This window comes from Uloborus diversus, chromosome 6, assembly GCF_026930045.1.
Source record: "Uloborus diversus isolate 005 chromosome 6, Udiv.v.3.1, whole genome shotgun sequence".
Lineage (NCBI taxonomy): Eukaryota > Metazoa > Arthropoda > Arachnida > Araneae > Uloboridae > Uloborus > Uloborus diversus.
Window position 1 is genome coordinate 48,997,536 of NC_072736.1, and position 18,020 is coordinate 49,015,555.

The 18,020-nt window shown below is 32.2% G+C and overlaps 1 protein-coding gene across 1 annotated transcript in view; it reads right to left on the reverse strand.

The window, feature by feature from the left end:
* Nucleotides 1–1,522: 1,522 nt before the first annotated feature.
* LOC129224751 (nephrin-like) overlaps nt 1,523–18,020 on the reverse strand; it is a 45,285-nt gene continuing 28,787 nt past the window's right edge. Inside the window, 4 exon segments of the mRNA XM_054859300.1 lie at nt 1,523–1,649; nt 3,848–3,942; nt 7,808–7,835; nt 15,691–15,882. Of these exon segments, the coding sequence (XP_054715275.1) occupies nt 1,546–1,649; nt 3,848–3,942; nt 7,808–7,835; nt 15,691–15,882 (419 nt within the window). The 3' untranslated portion in view covers nt 1,523–1,545.

Here is an 18,020-nt window from a genome sequence, read left to right on the forward strand (position 1 = left end):
AAAATACATGTATTGAAAATAAACCGCATTTTGAAAACACTTAAATAATGAATTAACCTTTTAAAAAACCTCCTTTTTGAATTTGGATATTTCGGATTTGGGATTTTCGAATTATTTTCGATGTCAGGAGTGGACAGAGTGGTGGTGTTTAACCTTGTCCCAAAAACGACGGTCTCACTGTACCTCACACGGTCCTTTTCTTCTAATAAAAACATTTAACGAGTTCTTTTAAAACCAATTATAAACGCTTTGAATGCTACATAATGAGCTACATAATAAGAACAATGATCAAACGGAAGTTTTTTATTCATACAAGAAAATAACATATAAATAAAGCATGCCAGAGTGGAATAAAAAATCATTGCTGGCTTGAAATCTGGAAAATAACGATTATTTCATTATAAGCACAAGCAACAACATCCCAGAGTCCACCCGGTCAGTTGCTGCAGATTTTTGGGTACCTAGCGACATTCATCAATTGTATTTTAAAAATCCAAAAAAAAAACAAAAAAAACTTTCTCTCTCGGTACCCCACGTTTAACTGTGCCCCACCCTTTCCTATTCACTAGCGAAAATTTTAACTCTCCTAAACCTACTGCAGTGAATTGTTATCCAAATCATCGCGACTATCCACTGATTGAAACTTCTCTGTAATTAAATTACAATAGTGAGATTCGACAAAAATAATTTTGCTCGTTTTAAGTTTGTGTTTCCTAATAATACTGTAACAAAACTATATTTTCCATATTCATTTTTATCTATGGTACAAATTACCAACAGGGTCAAAATGACCCCAGAATTTGGTTTTCATACTGCTTACGTAAATACATTATTAAACTCAATCTCGGTTTCCATTTAGTGCAGCAAACATCGGTAAATGTTAAAAAAATGTAAAATAAAATGAAAATGTAGTTTTAAAGACATGTTGTGTACAGGAATCTTATTTGGTAGCAGCTCGAATGGTAATTTGTTTTTCCTGAATTTTATGTGTTAAAATACGATGATGTTTTAAAGTATGAGACATGATTGTTTCTTTTGAAATAATGATGTGTTTTATATGATTAATATGTATGCATTTATTACAGAACTTTTACGCATTTAATTTTTTTTTTAATTTAAATGTTTTAATTGATCATGATTTCAGCTTAGTGGCATTTAGTATAGCAAAAAAAAAACAAAAAAACATTACAACAGTAGGTGGGTAAATACAATTCCAATGATGAATATTTTACGGCATTTTGTTTTAAATGTAATAAATCTTTTTACAGTATTTTCTCTCAACAATTGTTTGTAAACTTTTATTTAGTTTTTATTTTATAAATGCAACTCATCATTAAGTTACATTAAAAATGTGTAGTAAAATTGACAAAGATTTAAAAATAAGTTATGTATTGTCGAAATAATAAATATAAAACTTTATAATAAGGTTCCATTAAAGCGAAAGAATACAGAAAAAGTGAAAGAGTTGAAGCTATTTACCCCTAAAATAGAGAACAGTTTATAAAAATACTTACCTTAGAATCCTATCGTTCCTTTTTTCAACATTTATACGCATGTTTGACTTTCGACGGTGTAGTACACTTCTTCTGCATCTTTAGGTAATCGAGGAGATGTCGAGCACATTTCAACAGCAATTGAGGTTGCAAACACTGCGAAAGAAAAAAAAAACGTATCATTACGAGATATTTTGATTTATCATTTTATAAGCTGCATAAGACTTACTTAACAAAAATGAATAACATGTTGGGGAATGTAAGTGAAACAATATTTTCAAAATTAAGAAAAAACAAAATTTATTTTGAAGATTGCAGTTCATTAAGATAAGGCAACGTATTTTCAAATAACTATTTTTAATTTTTGGTGGTCAATTCATATAAAGTGAGCAAAGTTATAACTGAAAAACTTTTATAATGAAACTGCATCTATTTAATTATTGAAAACATTTTTCTTCAAATGAAACTATAATTAAATGAAGAGATAAATGACTATCTAATTAATAAATGTGTAAACAAACAAGTGAATGAAATTACCGAATTAGATAATAACTGAATGAAAAAAAATGATCAAAATAATGAATGTAAGTGTGTTAAATAATGGGTGAATAAGTACGTCTGTGTAGGACGCCAAAGTTATGTCAGTGAATAAGTAAATTAAAAAAAGGAAATAAAACCTTTTCACTTAAAGTCCAAATCAGTTTTAACCAAATGCACTTGACTTGTTGTATTTAATATTGAAAAGGAAAGCATGCCTAATGTTAAATAAATAATACCGCCTTGAACAGCGGTTCTTGAACAAGTTGTTTTAAATTCCACAAAACCTTTAATAATACAGAGAAAAATTTCTTATGATTTTACTTTGTCCCACACGCTTCTATTTATTTTCATTTCTGCTTTGCTTTTTAAGTAACTTTTTTTAAGTAAGAAGTAAGTTTTTTTTTCTGAGGAAATATTTCGAATTTCAGGTCGTCGTCTTAGATATTGATTTGTTTTTCATTAGCTAAATTGCTGTACAATTGCTATGAAGAGATAAGAGCCTGGTTTTGTTACCAAAAGTTTTGACCACCGATTAACGTTATATTTCATTTTTTTTAACAGCAATCATCTTTCAGATCATTTGTTTTAGATATTGGCAAATATTTAAATGCCGTAAAATATAGAACACAAGAGTTAGTCAATTTCTTATTTAAACTATTAATCAGAACGACGTAAATCAATTTGCAGGTCGCAAAACCTGGAACTATTAGAACCAAAAAATATATATTGCTCCTAATCTTAGCCAGGTTACAACAACGCACGTAACTCATGAGAAGGGGCAGAACTCTTAGCTGCCAATTAAAAGAAATATTCTAAAAATGTAGAAAATAAAAAGGCCGACAAAACTGCAAAAAGAAAGTTTAACTTTCATCAAGGTAAAGAACCACCCATCGAAAATAATCAGACTTAAATGAATTTTCAAACAGCATCAAATTTACAACAACAAAACCGTATAGTTGCTTCTTAGTTTAACTTATTTAATTCCAGTTCAGATATAAATATGTACATACAGTAGCTCCTAAAAGTGTTCGTACACCTTGAAACTTTGTGGTAAAACCAAAATAACATGAAACTACTTTCGAATACGAAGTTAAATGCACTCTATAAAAAAAATCGACGCACCAAGAAGGAGTTGTCCGATTTAGACGGACATTTGTGGGTAGGTAGACAATGCGCAGCCGATCATTTTATACGGTAGTGAGACATGGGCAATTAATAAAACAGAGGAAAATAGACTTCTCATTTTTGAAAGAAAGATCCTTCGGGCAATTTTTGGAGCAGTTAAAGAAAATGACACTTGGAGAAGTTTATACAACTTTGAAGTATACCGTAAATACCGACAACCCAACATCTTAAGAGTAATTAAAGCCAATAGAATCAGATGGCTGGGGCATGTATTTAGGCGTACAGATCTGGACCCGGTTAAAAAGCTAACTTTTTCAAGGATTGAGGGTACAAGGAGAAGGGGAAGACCAGCAACAAGGTGGCTTGATAGTGTTGAGAAGGACCTTAAAATTTTGGGAGTGAACAGGTGGAGAAACCTGGCAACGTGTCGTACCGCCTGGAGGAAGCAGACGGAGAAAGCCTTGGCCTGCACCAGGCTGTTGTGCTGATGAAGAAGAAGAAGAAGACAATGCGCAGAATAGTGAATGATTAAATTCTCAGAACGATAAAATATTTTTCTCAATGCATCAATTGTAAATGTAATGATGTTATGCGAGTTTTATGTATAAAAAATCGTATTTGTATTTCCAGCACCGAATGTTGTATTTTTTTCGATGTTAACGTACAATGTTCAACACCGGTGCTATTACCTTCAATTTCAGATGGAAGAGGTATGATATCTGGACTTTTTTCGTTACCATCCACAAGACTGTCATTCGGTTCTTTCTTAATCGGTGAGGGATACCTAAACAATAGAGACAATAAAAAAAAACATTCATGAGAGTCAGAAAACCAAAAAGCATTTCGAAAGAAAATCGAATAGATGAACATTTTAAAAGAATTCTTTTTAATACTTAACTACGAGGTACAAAAATTTTCTTTCGTAATGGACCTAGTAGCGAATTATTTTTCAGTTGTTCATCGTCATTTAGTTAAGTATTATTCTTCAAGTAGATATGGAATATTTTATTAATTCGGTTGCATGCCATTTTTTTTTTTTTGACTAAATATGTTTGACAGCTAAAGAGATGGATAAGTACCAACATATCAAAAGCAGTTATATTCAATTTGTCCTACATTGCATCTTACGCTCAAAAAGGTAGGCTGTTCTCCAAAAAATAAAGTTAGGAAATATTGATCAGTGCTTTAGAATTTGTTTTTGCCTTTTTGTTTAGGAATATATATTGTCATCCAAACAAAAAATGCACCAAACAGTATTTTTAAAATTTTCAGAGTCGTTGAAATCTGCTGTAACTGTAACACCTCTGTTTTGTGCAGTAATATAATATATTGCCATCACAATAAGAATTATGTTGTAGTTGATTTGAACAGTGTAACACCGTCTGCAAAACTATCCTTATTACTTGAAACAAGTCAAAAATAATAATAATAAATAAAACTTGATTTTTTGGTATCTTGAATTCAAGCAATGTTTTTCGAAATCACGAGCGCGTGCCAGTATATAGGCTATGTTGACACTTGCGTGTTTGTGTATGTGTGTGCATGTATGTACGCGCGTGTGTGTAGGCGTTTGTGTGGGGGTGCATGTTGGCACGTGTAGTTGTAGGCGTTCGTGTGTGGGTGTATGTACGCGCGTGTGTGTGTAGTGGTGAGTTTGTGTATGCAGGCGTGTGTGTGTGTAGTGGAGTGTTTGTGTATGTAGGGACGCGTGTGTGTAGTGGTGTGTTTGTGTATGTAGGCACGCATGTGTGTAGTGGTGTGTTTGTGTATGTAGACACGCGTGTGTGTAGTGGTGTGTTTGTGTATGTACGCGCGTGTGTGTAGTGGTGTGTTTGTGTATGTACGCGCGTGTGTATAGGATTTTATGTGTGTAGACGTGCGTGTGTTTGTATCGCGTGTGCGTAGGATATGGACTCAATCTGGAGATGGTGCTCGCTAGAGGAGCAGCATCTGGAGAGGCCGGTCGACAGTGGTGCTGTAGAGGAAGGCGGAGGGAAAATACGGACGTCATTTTACAGTCAAATGAAAACAGTAAAAAATTCGTGATTGCTTAAAATACGTAAATCAATGCGTTATATAATATTTCCAGTTAGACCTAAGTTTCAACAATTGTAAGTGCAAGATCAAGCATATTTTTTAATACATTGATGCAAACATTTTAACGCTTTCTATAGTGTATTTTGTTGCTACAATGTTTCGAGTTCCAGAAAAGAAGCTTTAACTGTGATCTTTATGTTAACCTGATGTTCTCTTCCGAAGATGACTTTAGAGCACCAAGTAACAAAAGCAGAGAACGTTCGACTCGTGCATTAGATTTCATTTTCGAAACCACTCGAAGTGTTAGGTGTTGTCTGCACCAAAGAGGAAAATTTGCCACCTAGTAGTTGAAAGCAAAGAATGGTGCTTAGTTTATCATGTTTTGGTGATAACATGCAGACCTAATATATAGTATAATGTCACTAGACAACAGTCAAATTAGGAAACATTTATTGTAGTCAGCCAGATTCTTGATTTGTAGCATACCACTAAATGGGTGCTTCACTTGCCAAATCGATTAACTCCATAAAACAAAAAGTCGAGAAAAGTGATGAAGAAGATAGTGTTATCCATAGAAGTGAATGGGCCCTCGTGTTACATTTTCTTACATCTTAGGATCAGAACTGTACTGAACCAAAAATTTAATATAAATTCACATTCTAAGCATTGATTAAGCACTAATAAAGCAAAAGAAAGGATTTTTTTTCAAAAAGTTTAGTTAATAAATTTGGCAACTGATGCTCTCAAATGATCTACAGTACAGAACCATTTTCCGGTAGTGGATACTAACGTCTAGCACGTAAGTGCGCAACACTTAAATAGATAAATTATTATCGCGAGTGCAGATGACAGATTTTCAGAATTTTTTATAATACACACAAACACACAAAAAACAACCTAATTGCTCTTACTTCTAACCTCTGATATTATATTATCGGAGATTAAATAAATGCTTATACTTCCATAATTAACAAAATGTTTTGTATTTTAATTAACTTAGTTTTTACGTTTAAAAGGAAAGTTTACTTCTTAGACATTTAAACGTAAATACAGCAAATCAAGAATTTTTTCTTCAGTAATGCTTGAATAAAACTTCGATGTATTTAAGTGGTTTTGTATTTCTGGAAATTCAGGAAAAATAACACAAGTACGTCTTGCTAATTAATAACTCAACAAAATAAAACTCAGTATTTAGAAAACTAATGTCAAGGAGAAAAATAAAACTCTCTTATTCCAATTTTTTGAGGAAGAGTGTTCTTTCCCTAAGGCCTTTAAAAAGTCGTGTCTTAATTAGGAGAATATCAGATATTTTATTGAAACTGCATAAGGTTTAATTAATTTCACTAAAACTTTCAAACAACAAAAATATTAAAACAACGTAATTTTCAGTTCTTATGGCAGTAAAGATACTTTCGGGATAAGAAGGATTATTTTACCCTTAAACTGACTTTTAAACAATATTATGTCTTGCTAACACAAACAAACTCTTAAGTATTTTGTTTTGCAATTTGTGTCCATAGATTGTTGCATTGCTACTCGATAAAATGCAATGTCATTAAATGCTATTGAGAAAATAACCTTAATTAAATAAGAGATGTGCGTTATTAGTTTCTAAATTGATCATTTTCTTCTAGCAAAAGCTTATCTAACGTGAAATATTGTGTTCGAAACATTCCGACAAAAGCCTCTACATGAAAAACATTACAAGTAGTTTTCAGTCTTAATATTTGATAATACAACTTAACGACAATTAATAGGGGAATGTGGGACAAAGTGAAATAGTTAAGATGACTTAGCTTTTTGAAAATAAACAAATTGAAAATTACAGTACATAAAGAAAGAACATGGTATTTAATAATAAAAGTTGCACTGAAAAATTATTTTAAATTTTTGGCAGTAAAATTGGGCCTTCAAAGAAAAGTGGAAATTGTTTACCTTTTTTTTGTCGTGGGGTGAAGTGAAAAATAAAATAATATTCGGAATATTTTCTATTCGATTCTGAAAATATGTTTTAATATATTAATGAGCAAATAAAAGTACATTTAAATAAATTAAAAAATAATGACACAATAAACGAATAAATAAATAAGCTAAACATTCAATACACGAGGAAAAATAAATGAGTGAATAACATAGTAATGAATAAGAGCGAAATGAACTATTTCACTTTGCCCCTTTCACTATGCCCCGCATGCACTTGACTAATCGGTAAACATGTTAACAATACAAATAAACAAAATATTAACTAAATAAAAAATGCACTGACTATTAGAAGGTGTCAATTAATATTTACCATGTTAATAAAAATAACTTTATAATTTGATAATATCAAAATCAATTTTTATTTACAACAAAATATTACAGTTTGATTAGCAACTTTTAAAAACTGCTTGTATTATATGATTTGATTTTCTGAGGGAATTTTTCCTTGAGTGGAATAGCCTACATATGTTACTACACAATTAAAGTATTACTAGTCAGGGGTGCTAAAAGCAGAGTAAATATTTCACCAGTTAACTTTGCTCCACATTTCCCTTTTTCCAACCAGGAAGTTATTTAAAAACATAGACAAATACTTATGAACAATTTTTATTAAAAAAAATTATACTAACTTGAATTTTTCTTCCTCAAAATATGTTCCTAAAAAATAAAAAATAATAAAAGTATATTAAACACATGATAACTAATTATTTGATTAAATTAAAGATAGCTTTTACAGATCAAACAAAATCACTAATAGCGTTGTCTTCCAAAACAAAATATTTATATGATCATTAGCCATATGCGGAAGCCAGCTATTCCATTTCAAACTTTTTTTTCTTTTTATTTTTCTTATATTAAAAAAATGTGTTAATTAATTATTTAATTATTTAAGATAAAATAGAATAAGAAGTAAACACTCTAGTGAACACGTTCTTACATGATGAAATAGCAAGGAAAAAAATGGAGAAGAGTTTGTACAGTGATGTACGAAAATTCATTTTAATTTTTTTATTATTAAAAAAAGAAGAAATTAAATTCTTTGAAATGGTAAAATATTTGTCACTTTAATATGTGTTACAAAAACGGATCTTGAAAGAACTATGAATTCACAAAAAACGAGGGAAAAAAACGAAATGCAGTTTGTTGTGTCTCACTGTTCTTTCGGTAAGTAGGAACAGTCAGACATCAGACATATATATATATATATATATATATATATATATATATATATATATATATATATATATATATATATATATATATATATATATATTAGCAAACTCTTTGAAGCAATGTAAATTCACCTGGAAAAATTTGAATGAGTGCTTAGTATTCATTATTGCTTAGTATTGAAATAAGTTATTGCGCAATGTAAATATAATGTCGGCTTGTCACACAGTAGTAAAATCAACCACGTATTTGTTTGGGTCCTAGATAGAACGATTTAGATGATTCTGGACTAGTTAATTGACTGAATGTTTCATCTTGTGATGTAGCATTGGATAAGGATGGAATGTTTTCACTAGCCTTTGTCTAGTTCTATTAAAACAGCTTATTTCCTGTTTGTGTCAGAAAACCTCCAAAATAGCATATCTAACTTCCTTTTCTGGAGGCATGTTAAAATTTTTGAAATGCGGTAAAATATTATTACATTTAGCATATTGAAATGAAACAATAAAAAATAATGTAAAAAAACAAGTACGAAATAAAAATAATTATGTGATATTATATAGCTGTAATAGTCATAATTTCATTCAAGAATGCTTATTTTGTTGATGCAGGGCTTCCAAAATGCCCTGCAACAAGTAATTTTATTATTATTTACATTAAGATGCAAGTCGTAATTAAATTTGATGCAATGTATAATTTCTCCACTTTAAATATAAAAGTGCCGTGGGAACAGTAAGCAACGAATTAATTGTTTCTGACTGCTCCCTCATTTCAAAGTATTAACTCAATAGCTTGTATTATCTAGACAAAGGAAATAAGCAACATCATTCTACTGCAAAAATGACATTAATTAATATGCTAATGTAAGATCAATTAGGCCAGTCTGTAAAGTTTATCTAACACTTTAGAAACAGTGAGTGCAAAGTGTTCAAACTATGATGACGTGGTCATTTTTCTTACATGATACTTGAAAGCAAACGTGTTTTGATAATATTGTTCACAGTATGTCAATCTGACTTTTCAATAGTCCTACCAGACTGGAAATATCTAATTAAAAAACAAAATTATGTTGTCTCACTGTACCTACTTCTCCCCTACTACTAATTAGTAAGAAAAAAAAAACCGAACAGTATATCAATAAAAACAAAATATAAGATAGTAAGGCTTTGAAATAATTTTAAGTCAAAACACATATACATTAATAGCTATAAAGAAAAAGAAAGTCAAAAAAGACGAAATTTTAAGACTAATAAATAAATAAATAAAATTGTTAACTTATATGAAAAAAATGGAATTTAACGGTATAAAAAATGTATACCTCCCGATAATTAAAACCAAAATTTGGTTTTTGGACGTAACAAAAAGCTTTAAATTTAACGTATGTTTAATTACTTTTCCAACTTTTAAAACATGTGAATAACTTTGAAGAAATTTATGCAATATCTCAGAATGAATAAATGTATTAATAAATACATAAATACAGAAATTAATAGGAAAATATTGAATAATTGTATTAAAATAAATAATAATAGTAACAAACAAAATGCAACCTATCATTTGACGGCTGAAGGAAAAACAAATGTGCTACGTTCAATCCAGAACTCATGCTATAATCAGATAAAATCGATAACAGTTATTATTCTTGATCTTATCAAAATCGTGACTCTTGTGAAGATCATAACGTTAAAAGTATCACAACATAGTTACAAAAACTAAGACGTAACTACAATAAATTACATAACAGTTTGTCATGGCATCTAAAGACTGAACCTTTCCATGAGACCATCATAGTCCAGGATCTGACAGCACTTCTGTAGGAAAGTTCGAGTAGGGAGAGTTTCTTTTTAAAAATGTTTAGTAGGTGTCCTAGAAAGTATTTTGGACTCGGGTGGACATCCGCCACCTGGTCACTTCTCCTGCTATGACGTCATCAAAGATGGCGGCCGCTCGCTCTCATAAATGCTTAGTACTTCGATGGAAAGAGTGAGTACGGAGAATTTTGCTTCAAAAATGTTTAGTAGGTGTCCTACAAAGTATTTAGAGCTTATGTGGACATCTGACATTTCGTACATTTTTCAGCTATGACGTCATCAAAGATGGCGGGCCCGCGCTTTCGTCCCCATATAAGCCCAAATTTATGTTAATACTTAACCAACAAAAATGAAAATTCGACCAGTAAGTTACAATTAGTGTTTTTAAGGCGAATAGCAATGTATTTTTACTGCTGCTATTAATAACTATTTTTTTTATTTTTTTGTTGCACTTAATAAAATTATATTTAAAAGGGGTTGTTACAAGTTAGTTGCAAACCAAGGGCGCCCATATGCAAAATAGTATGGGGGGGGGCTCAGATATTTTCCCCATGGGTTAGGAGGGTATTTTCTCCATGGAAACCGATTTTAGGACAGATTAGAGTCATTAAAATATTTCATTTTTAATAACTTATTCATTAATGGCTGGAGAATAAATGTTTTTACATTTTTGCAAAGCAAAAAGTGCCAAAAGCAAGGAAGTTCTAATTTTAAAGGGGGGGCAAGCCCCCCTTGCCCCCTATATGGGCGCCTTTGTGGCAAACCCGTACTATGACACTTACAGAAAGAGCAACAGGTTACTTCATTTGCTCTAGTACAGGAAGATTTGGCACATTTCAAGCAATTACATGCTCCAATAAAATCGGTTGGAAATCTGTGTAAGTTCTTTTCTAGCATCAAATCATCATTGCAAAACCAAATTCACAAGGATCTAAGTTAACAGCAACATCGTCAATACAATGTCGTTGTAGGTATGTGTAAAAATATTATTTTAATAAGTGGCTCTTAGCACTTCTGCTAGTAGGCGGCAAGTTATCAGTGTCAATATTTTTTGCATGATGATACAGCCATAACCAAAATTCATCTAAAGATTTACAGAATGACCCTTTCCGCAGTACTTGCACTAAGTATTTTTCTGCAGATTTAAGGCTTTGCTCTATATAAATCCAGTCAAATGATACGCCAAAACTCTCCAAATACTCCACAGATGCACAATGAAGAGCAGGTTTTATGGTACGAAATTTACTTGTTTAATCTGATCCAGATAGTGCGTGGATGGCAGAAAGCAACGAACATAAGTTTTCACCTTTTTTCAGTGAATATCATTAACAGATAAGAATCGTGTAAAATCACCAACTCCAGTACGCACCCAAAGTTCCTGAACACCAAATCGTTGAAGAGTAAGATAGTGAAACAAAGTTAACATCATTATATCAGTGTCGGCGCTATCTATAATGATTTTAGTGAACACACACAGGGATGCATGTTTTGAAGGAATCGACATTCTGAATTCAGCTTCCTCTACTGTCAGACAGTTTAATTCTGGGTTATTTATCTGTTTCCCACTTTGCACAGATGTATAGTTAAACATTACATCATCATCTTCATCACCATGAAAGGCACTAAAAGTGTGGTTGGTATTATGTGGTGTTTGGAGTCAAAGAAGCTGTCACTGTATCGGCAATGAACTTTTGCAACATCAGTTTGTTTCTTGAAGATCCCCAAAAGCTGCTGAGTCGGACAAGCAATGGAATATATCTTCTGAGATTTTGACCACATCTATAACGATGCTGCTACCTTGTCTTTGCACCCTCTCAGACTTTTTAGGAGAAAATTTGCGATAACTGTCAAAAATGTAATGTACTCTTCCACAGTTCTTGGTGATGCTCCCGATGTATGACGAAAAAGCTGAAATAGCTCCACCAAAAGTTTTATTTTCATTTGTCATAACCTTTCGTACAGAATTCATGACGTCAACTATAAAACAGGTTTTATCGTCAGACTTGAACCAGGTATCATCACTGGTGCTACCATGTTTCCAGCTCTTTTAACAATGCACTTTTTTTGTTATTTTACCATTAGCCCTTGGTCATTGAACAATGAACAGTTTTCAGATAGCTCATAACGAAAGAGCTCTTGCATGTCATACGAACGAGTGTGAGCTACTTGTATCATTCGGTGAGATGACTTGTTCGATATCTTTTTAGTAACTTTCCTTGTAGCACCTATACTTTGCGCTTTTGTGCAATGAAATGGTGGCAACATGGCTGTATGGAAGGTGCTTGATATTCTTACTGTTTTGTCCTCGTATCGTGTTTTCTGCAATGTACAATACATCTCTTCGCCGGTCTTAAATAATTTTAATATTTTTTCCTTTGTATCTTGGGAAACCAGTGCTTTTGTTAACAGATTGTGCAATGGATTAGGAAGCATATGCATATAAAACGGATTACCTTTGTTCCCCTTCGTGAACATTTCATGCACCTCTGGGGCTGTCTTGGTTAGTCTCCTCATGTCTTCTAAATACAGAGAAAACCGTCGCTGATAGTTGACACAGTCAAATACGGCAAATACTGGTTGAAGTTTCTGCACTGTATTTAAATGTAATTCCCAAAGACCTTGTCTATCTGAACGAATCAAATTTCTGAGAAGTTGGACGAGTTTCATAAAATTGTCCCAGCACAAAAATTGCTCTGACATTTTCCTTCCTCGGCTGACAAACCTCTCGAAGTCCGAGAAGAGTTTTTCCACATAACCATCTACATCTATATGATCTGATTTTTTTCCCATGCCAGAGAAATATTCTGCTGAATGTTCTGTAAGTTTTCAAACTCTGTAGCGTAGGACTCAATGCAACGTTCTTCCAAAAAATATTTCGCCTGCAATCTGAACATGGTTTCTCCCAACATGAACATCCCCTTGACACCTCTCACATAATTCTTTCCATGTAAAACCGATCGTAACACATTTACTCCAAAGACTGAACATTCAATAAACACATCGGATATTCCACTTCCTCGAAGATATTTACCTAAACAACATAGCACAATTTTAGCCATATGGAATGCACCCAACACCAGTACAATAATTGAAAATTTATCTGGATTGCTAAGTTGCACTTCGCGTGCAATAGCGTATACACCTTTGTCACAGGTTACTGGTAAATAATTTATCAGTAACTTGCCATCTTCACCTTTTGATCTTTCATTCTCATTTTGAAGCTGTGAAAGAGGTTTCTTATGACAGTATTGCTTATAGCATGCATTATTCATATGGTAGTACAACAACTCTTCCTCACTTAACGCGTTCAAACACTTAGTAACTACGTCATTTCGCAATGGCCCTTATTTTTTCACGACCATTTTCTGTACTTATCACACTATTGTTGCTTTTATTACATATAATGCAAGTCTTTTCAACTGGTTTATGGTCTCCTATGCTGTCTTTTGACACTCTCGACAATTTAGTAATATCCATATCTCAATTTTATTTCGATAAATCTCGAACAAAAGAATCATTTAGATTAACAGCGTTTCATCATCTCAAAAACCACTCTCAGTCTCACTCATAACACATCATATAATTCAATGGCTGCCAACTTACTACTTCGAAGAATAACAACGTGCTCGAGTGTTATCACTGCGCCGCCTATAGTGGCGCGCTTAAGTGGAGCGACTAATGAACATTCTGATTGATTAGTCACACCAGGTGAAAATGGCAAAAAAAAAATGTTTACGTAAATAGTTTCTGAGTATAATTTTATACGGTTATTCAACGATTGACAATTGAAAAAATAATTTTAAAGAATGAATTTTAAAAAAGGAAAATAAATAAAAAACAATAAAATATTTTTTTTTTAACTACGTTTTCGGAAAACTTTAACACTGTAACTGAAAAGTAAACTAGTTAATATAAATTAGTATAAAAATGTGCAAGAATTACGCAAAAAAGTCAAGTATTAAAAAAATTAATGAGCATTTATGTGATCGAGATGCCACCATCTTTGATGACGTCATAGCAGGAGAAGTGACCAGGTGGCGGATGTCCACCCGAGTCCAAAATACTTTCTAGGACACCTACTAAGCATTTTTGGAAAAAAATTCTCCCTACTCAAACTTTCCTACAGAAGTGCTGTCAGATCCAGGACTGTCAGTCTGGAGTAGCCATAACACCTTTAGAGGTACGAGACATATCTCAGAAGCTGATGTCATCTTCATTTTGTTACTTAAATTTACAATCTGGCGCAATTGTGCAAACATGACTCCAGTTCATAATTTAAAGGAAAAATCTGAGTAGAGTAGATCCTCGTTTTACGCGGATTTTTTACGCGGTTTCGATTATACACGCGGTTTAAGATTTGACACCTTTATTTTATTTTACGCGGATGAGTTTCGGTTTAATGTGGATGCGGCAATGTAAACAGATAAAATTTTCCCTCTTTTAAAATCCAAACTCCTAAAGAGTGCAGATTACGTGTAATCAATTGGATTTTGGCGTGTTAATAATCGAGCATGGGCCACTAAAGACATTTTATGCGATTTGTTCTAGAGTTCTTTCCAGAAGTAAAGTTATTAAACTCACACAGTTCAGAACTCACTGGAAGAAAAACTTTTAGGAGGACAAAGGAGGTCAAAACTAATGCAGATACCGACCTCGGTGACGCACAACCAAAAACGTTCACATTGACAATTTTGAGCCATTCCTAGACAGTAGAAATGATCTTTCTGATTTGTTAGTGAAGGAAGATTTTATCATGGAAATGACTCAAGTGATCATGGATGCGTTAATGCTCTGTAAAGAATTACAAAGAAAAATTCTTAATGACAACCAAAAGACTATCATAGCCAGCTCCTCTTTATAAACAGGACACGAAATTAATTTATATTTTCTTTATACATGTTGTGCATAGAAATCAATATAAGTACACATTAAACTTATTATACAATTAGTCATCACTAGAATGAAGTATTTTTTTATCTACGGAACCAAACCCCTATTTTATCACGAGTATTAGGTCTCAATTTACGCGGTTTTGATTTGCACGGTATTTCCGTGGAACGTAACCCTTGCGTAAAACGATGGTCTACTGCACTAATCAAAAAGTGCCGGAACTCAAAGGCACACTATAAAAAAATGCAAAACAGTTCGATTACAGCATCCAGAAACTGGAGTTAAACCTTGTCCGGGAGTATTTGCATGAGGTAGCTACTACAGCATTAAGGAAGTAAATCTGCATAACTAAAGTGTATGTTGCGATATCACCACACCGGAATTGACTCTTAAACTGCAAACCCGTTTTTAATCCTCGAATGGCAAATATTTAACATTGCTAACGTACTTTAAAACATTTAGCGCAACAAAGCACACTACATAGTTGCAAATTTTTTTGCTGCAATTATACATAATCTGAATTTTTCTATCATTAAAATTTAGTAAGTACAATATATTAATAAGCTCATAAATTCAAGCACTTGAATTGTTTTTGAGCAATCATAAAATGAATGGTAGAAATTTCAGTAAACTATACTTACTACGAGCTGGTGGAGGTCCTTGTACTCTCATTATAATAACAATTACAAAGATCATAATCAATAACGCTGCAACCACTCCAACTAAAACTCCTACAGCTGGAGATAAAACAAATCCAGATCCTCTTCCGTTCATGGAGCCTCCTTCTTCATCAGTTGAAGGGGCTAGAATTCCCAAGTCAGTTGTAACTTCACCTAAACCGTAAAGAATATTAAAAAAAATATATGCATTTCATTTTTTTTACTTGAAATCATATTGAAAAATTAAATATATATCATTTTATCTAATCCGCTGAGCCCTCCTTTTTTACCAGTCGACTGTAACATCAGCAAAGCACCAACTAAAGATTTCGTATTGGTTGAAGAAAGTTTCGATCGGTGGTGTTATTGTACGTAGGTTGAAGTCTGTTTGTGACGTTGGCTGCTAGGACTGCGTTTTCTAAACTTGGTTTTCAACTAATTAGTAAAATCTGATTTCCGGAGAAAAAACAGAGAATCGATGGTATGAAATTTAAAATTTTGTTTTGAATAATATAAAATGTTGAAAAGCTGCGTTGACCTTCTTACATCAAGTAATTTTTTATGTTTTGTTTTTAGGGTTTTAAATTTTGGTAATGATTCGAGATTCAGAAAAACGAGCTGATGTGTGTGTCACATGACTTCCTTTTACTCCAATTTAATGTCATTTCCCCATTATTGGCAATTTTCATGTGATTCAATTGTTTACTCTCTAAATATCATCAAAAGTGGTCAAATTGAAACAAAACTTTAAAAACAATCGCCAAATGTGCCGTTGGAGACAAAAAGACTGGCGATATATCGCCAAGTGTTCGACAAGTTATAACACCACTTGAGTTTACATCGAAATCAACAACGATTCCTCCCCACAAACAAAAGGGGAAAAGACCCCCTTAGAAACATTCGAATGCAACCAAAAAGGAAGGTGCACAACTAGACCTCACTAGGAGTCTACGTAACAAATTTCAACTTTCTAGGACATACCGTTTTAGAGTTATACTAGATACACACGCACATACACACATACGCACATACGCACATTCATACCTACATACGGACGTCATGAGAAAATTTGTTGTAATTAACTCAGGGGTCGTCAAAATGGATATTTCGGGTGTCTGTACGTTCTTAGGCATGTATCCACGTGTGGTCGGGTCAAAAAAAAAAAACCCGAACATTCATGCGGGGGTGAGAAAAATGAAATTAAAGCCGATTTTTGAGTTAAATTTTTTTTTGCGAATACAATACTTCCTTTTTTGTAAAAGGAAGTAAAAATAAGTCAACCTGAAAAAAACCTTACTTTTTGTGTTGAATTTTAAAAAAATTTGATTTTTTTAAATTTATGTTTTTTTTTTTTTTTTGAGATTATGAGGATCTACCAAAATTATAATTCTTTCACTTTTAAGTATCTGCACAACTTAAAGCTCAGCTGAAAATCACGTCACGATATAGTATTATTCAGCGCCTCGGGTGAAATTTTGCCATATAACTTTAAGATAGACCTATTGTTTTCAAATGCTTCATTATATTGTTCCGTTTTGAATGGCGGTATATTTTACGAAAATGTAATTGTTTCTAACTTATGATTGTCATAAAGTTCGACATAACTGGAAGACTGCCCTTTTGGAGCCTCAGATTTGGAATCCATTTAAGTCCATCCAAACCATCATTGTTGTACCGGCGGCGATTTATCTCAATGTTTAAAATATAGATATAATATAATAATTTTGTTTATTTCCTTTGCTCAATAAATAACCTCAGCAAGCATGACATATTGTTAAAATATTAAATTTGATATAAATTGTTCCTTATTTTGTAGAAAAGAAAAGTTAGATAATATCCCTACTGTTTCTAAAGTAAAACATAAACTTCATTATTTTCAATTGCAGTGAACTTTAACCAAAAATAAATAAGTGTGTACTTATTAACACTTTGGAACTCGTGCACTAATTTTATTTTAATGTATTGCACATGTCCTTATAGGAAAAAAATAATAAGTACCTATATTTTGATATTAAATATAATCTAGTGATTTTATTTGAGTCCTGAAATCATAGCAAACTTAAACATTCTCAAAATTTTACACATACAAAAGTAGATTTAAAAAAAAATGGACTGCGCAATGTTTACTACTTTGCGAATTAAAATTAAAATAATAATAATAATGCTAATGCTAATGCTAATGCTGATGCTATTATTATTATTATTATTATTATTATTATTATTATTATTATTATTATTAGTAGTAGTAGTAGTAGTAGTAGTAGTATAGTTATTATTATTATTTGTATTATTATTATTACCATAAAATCGCC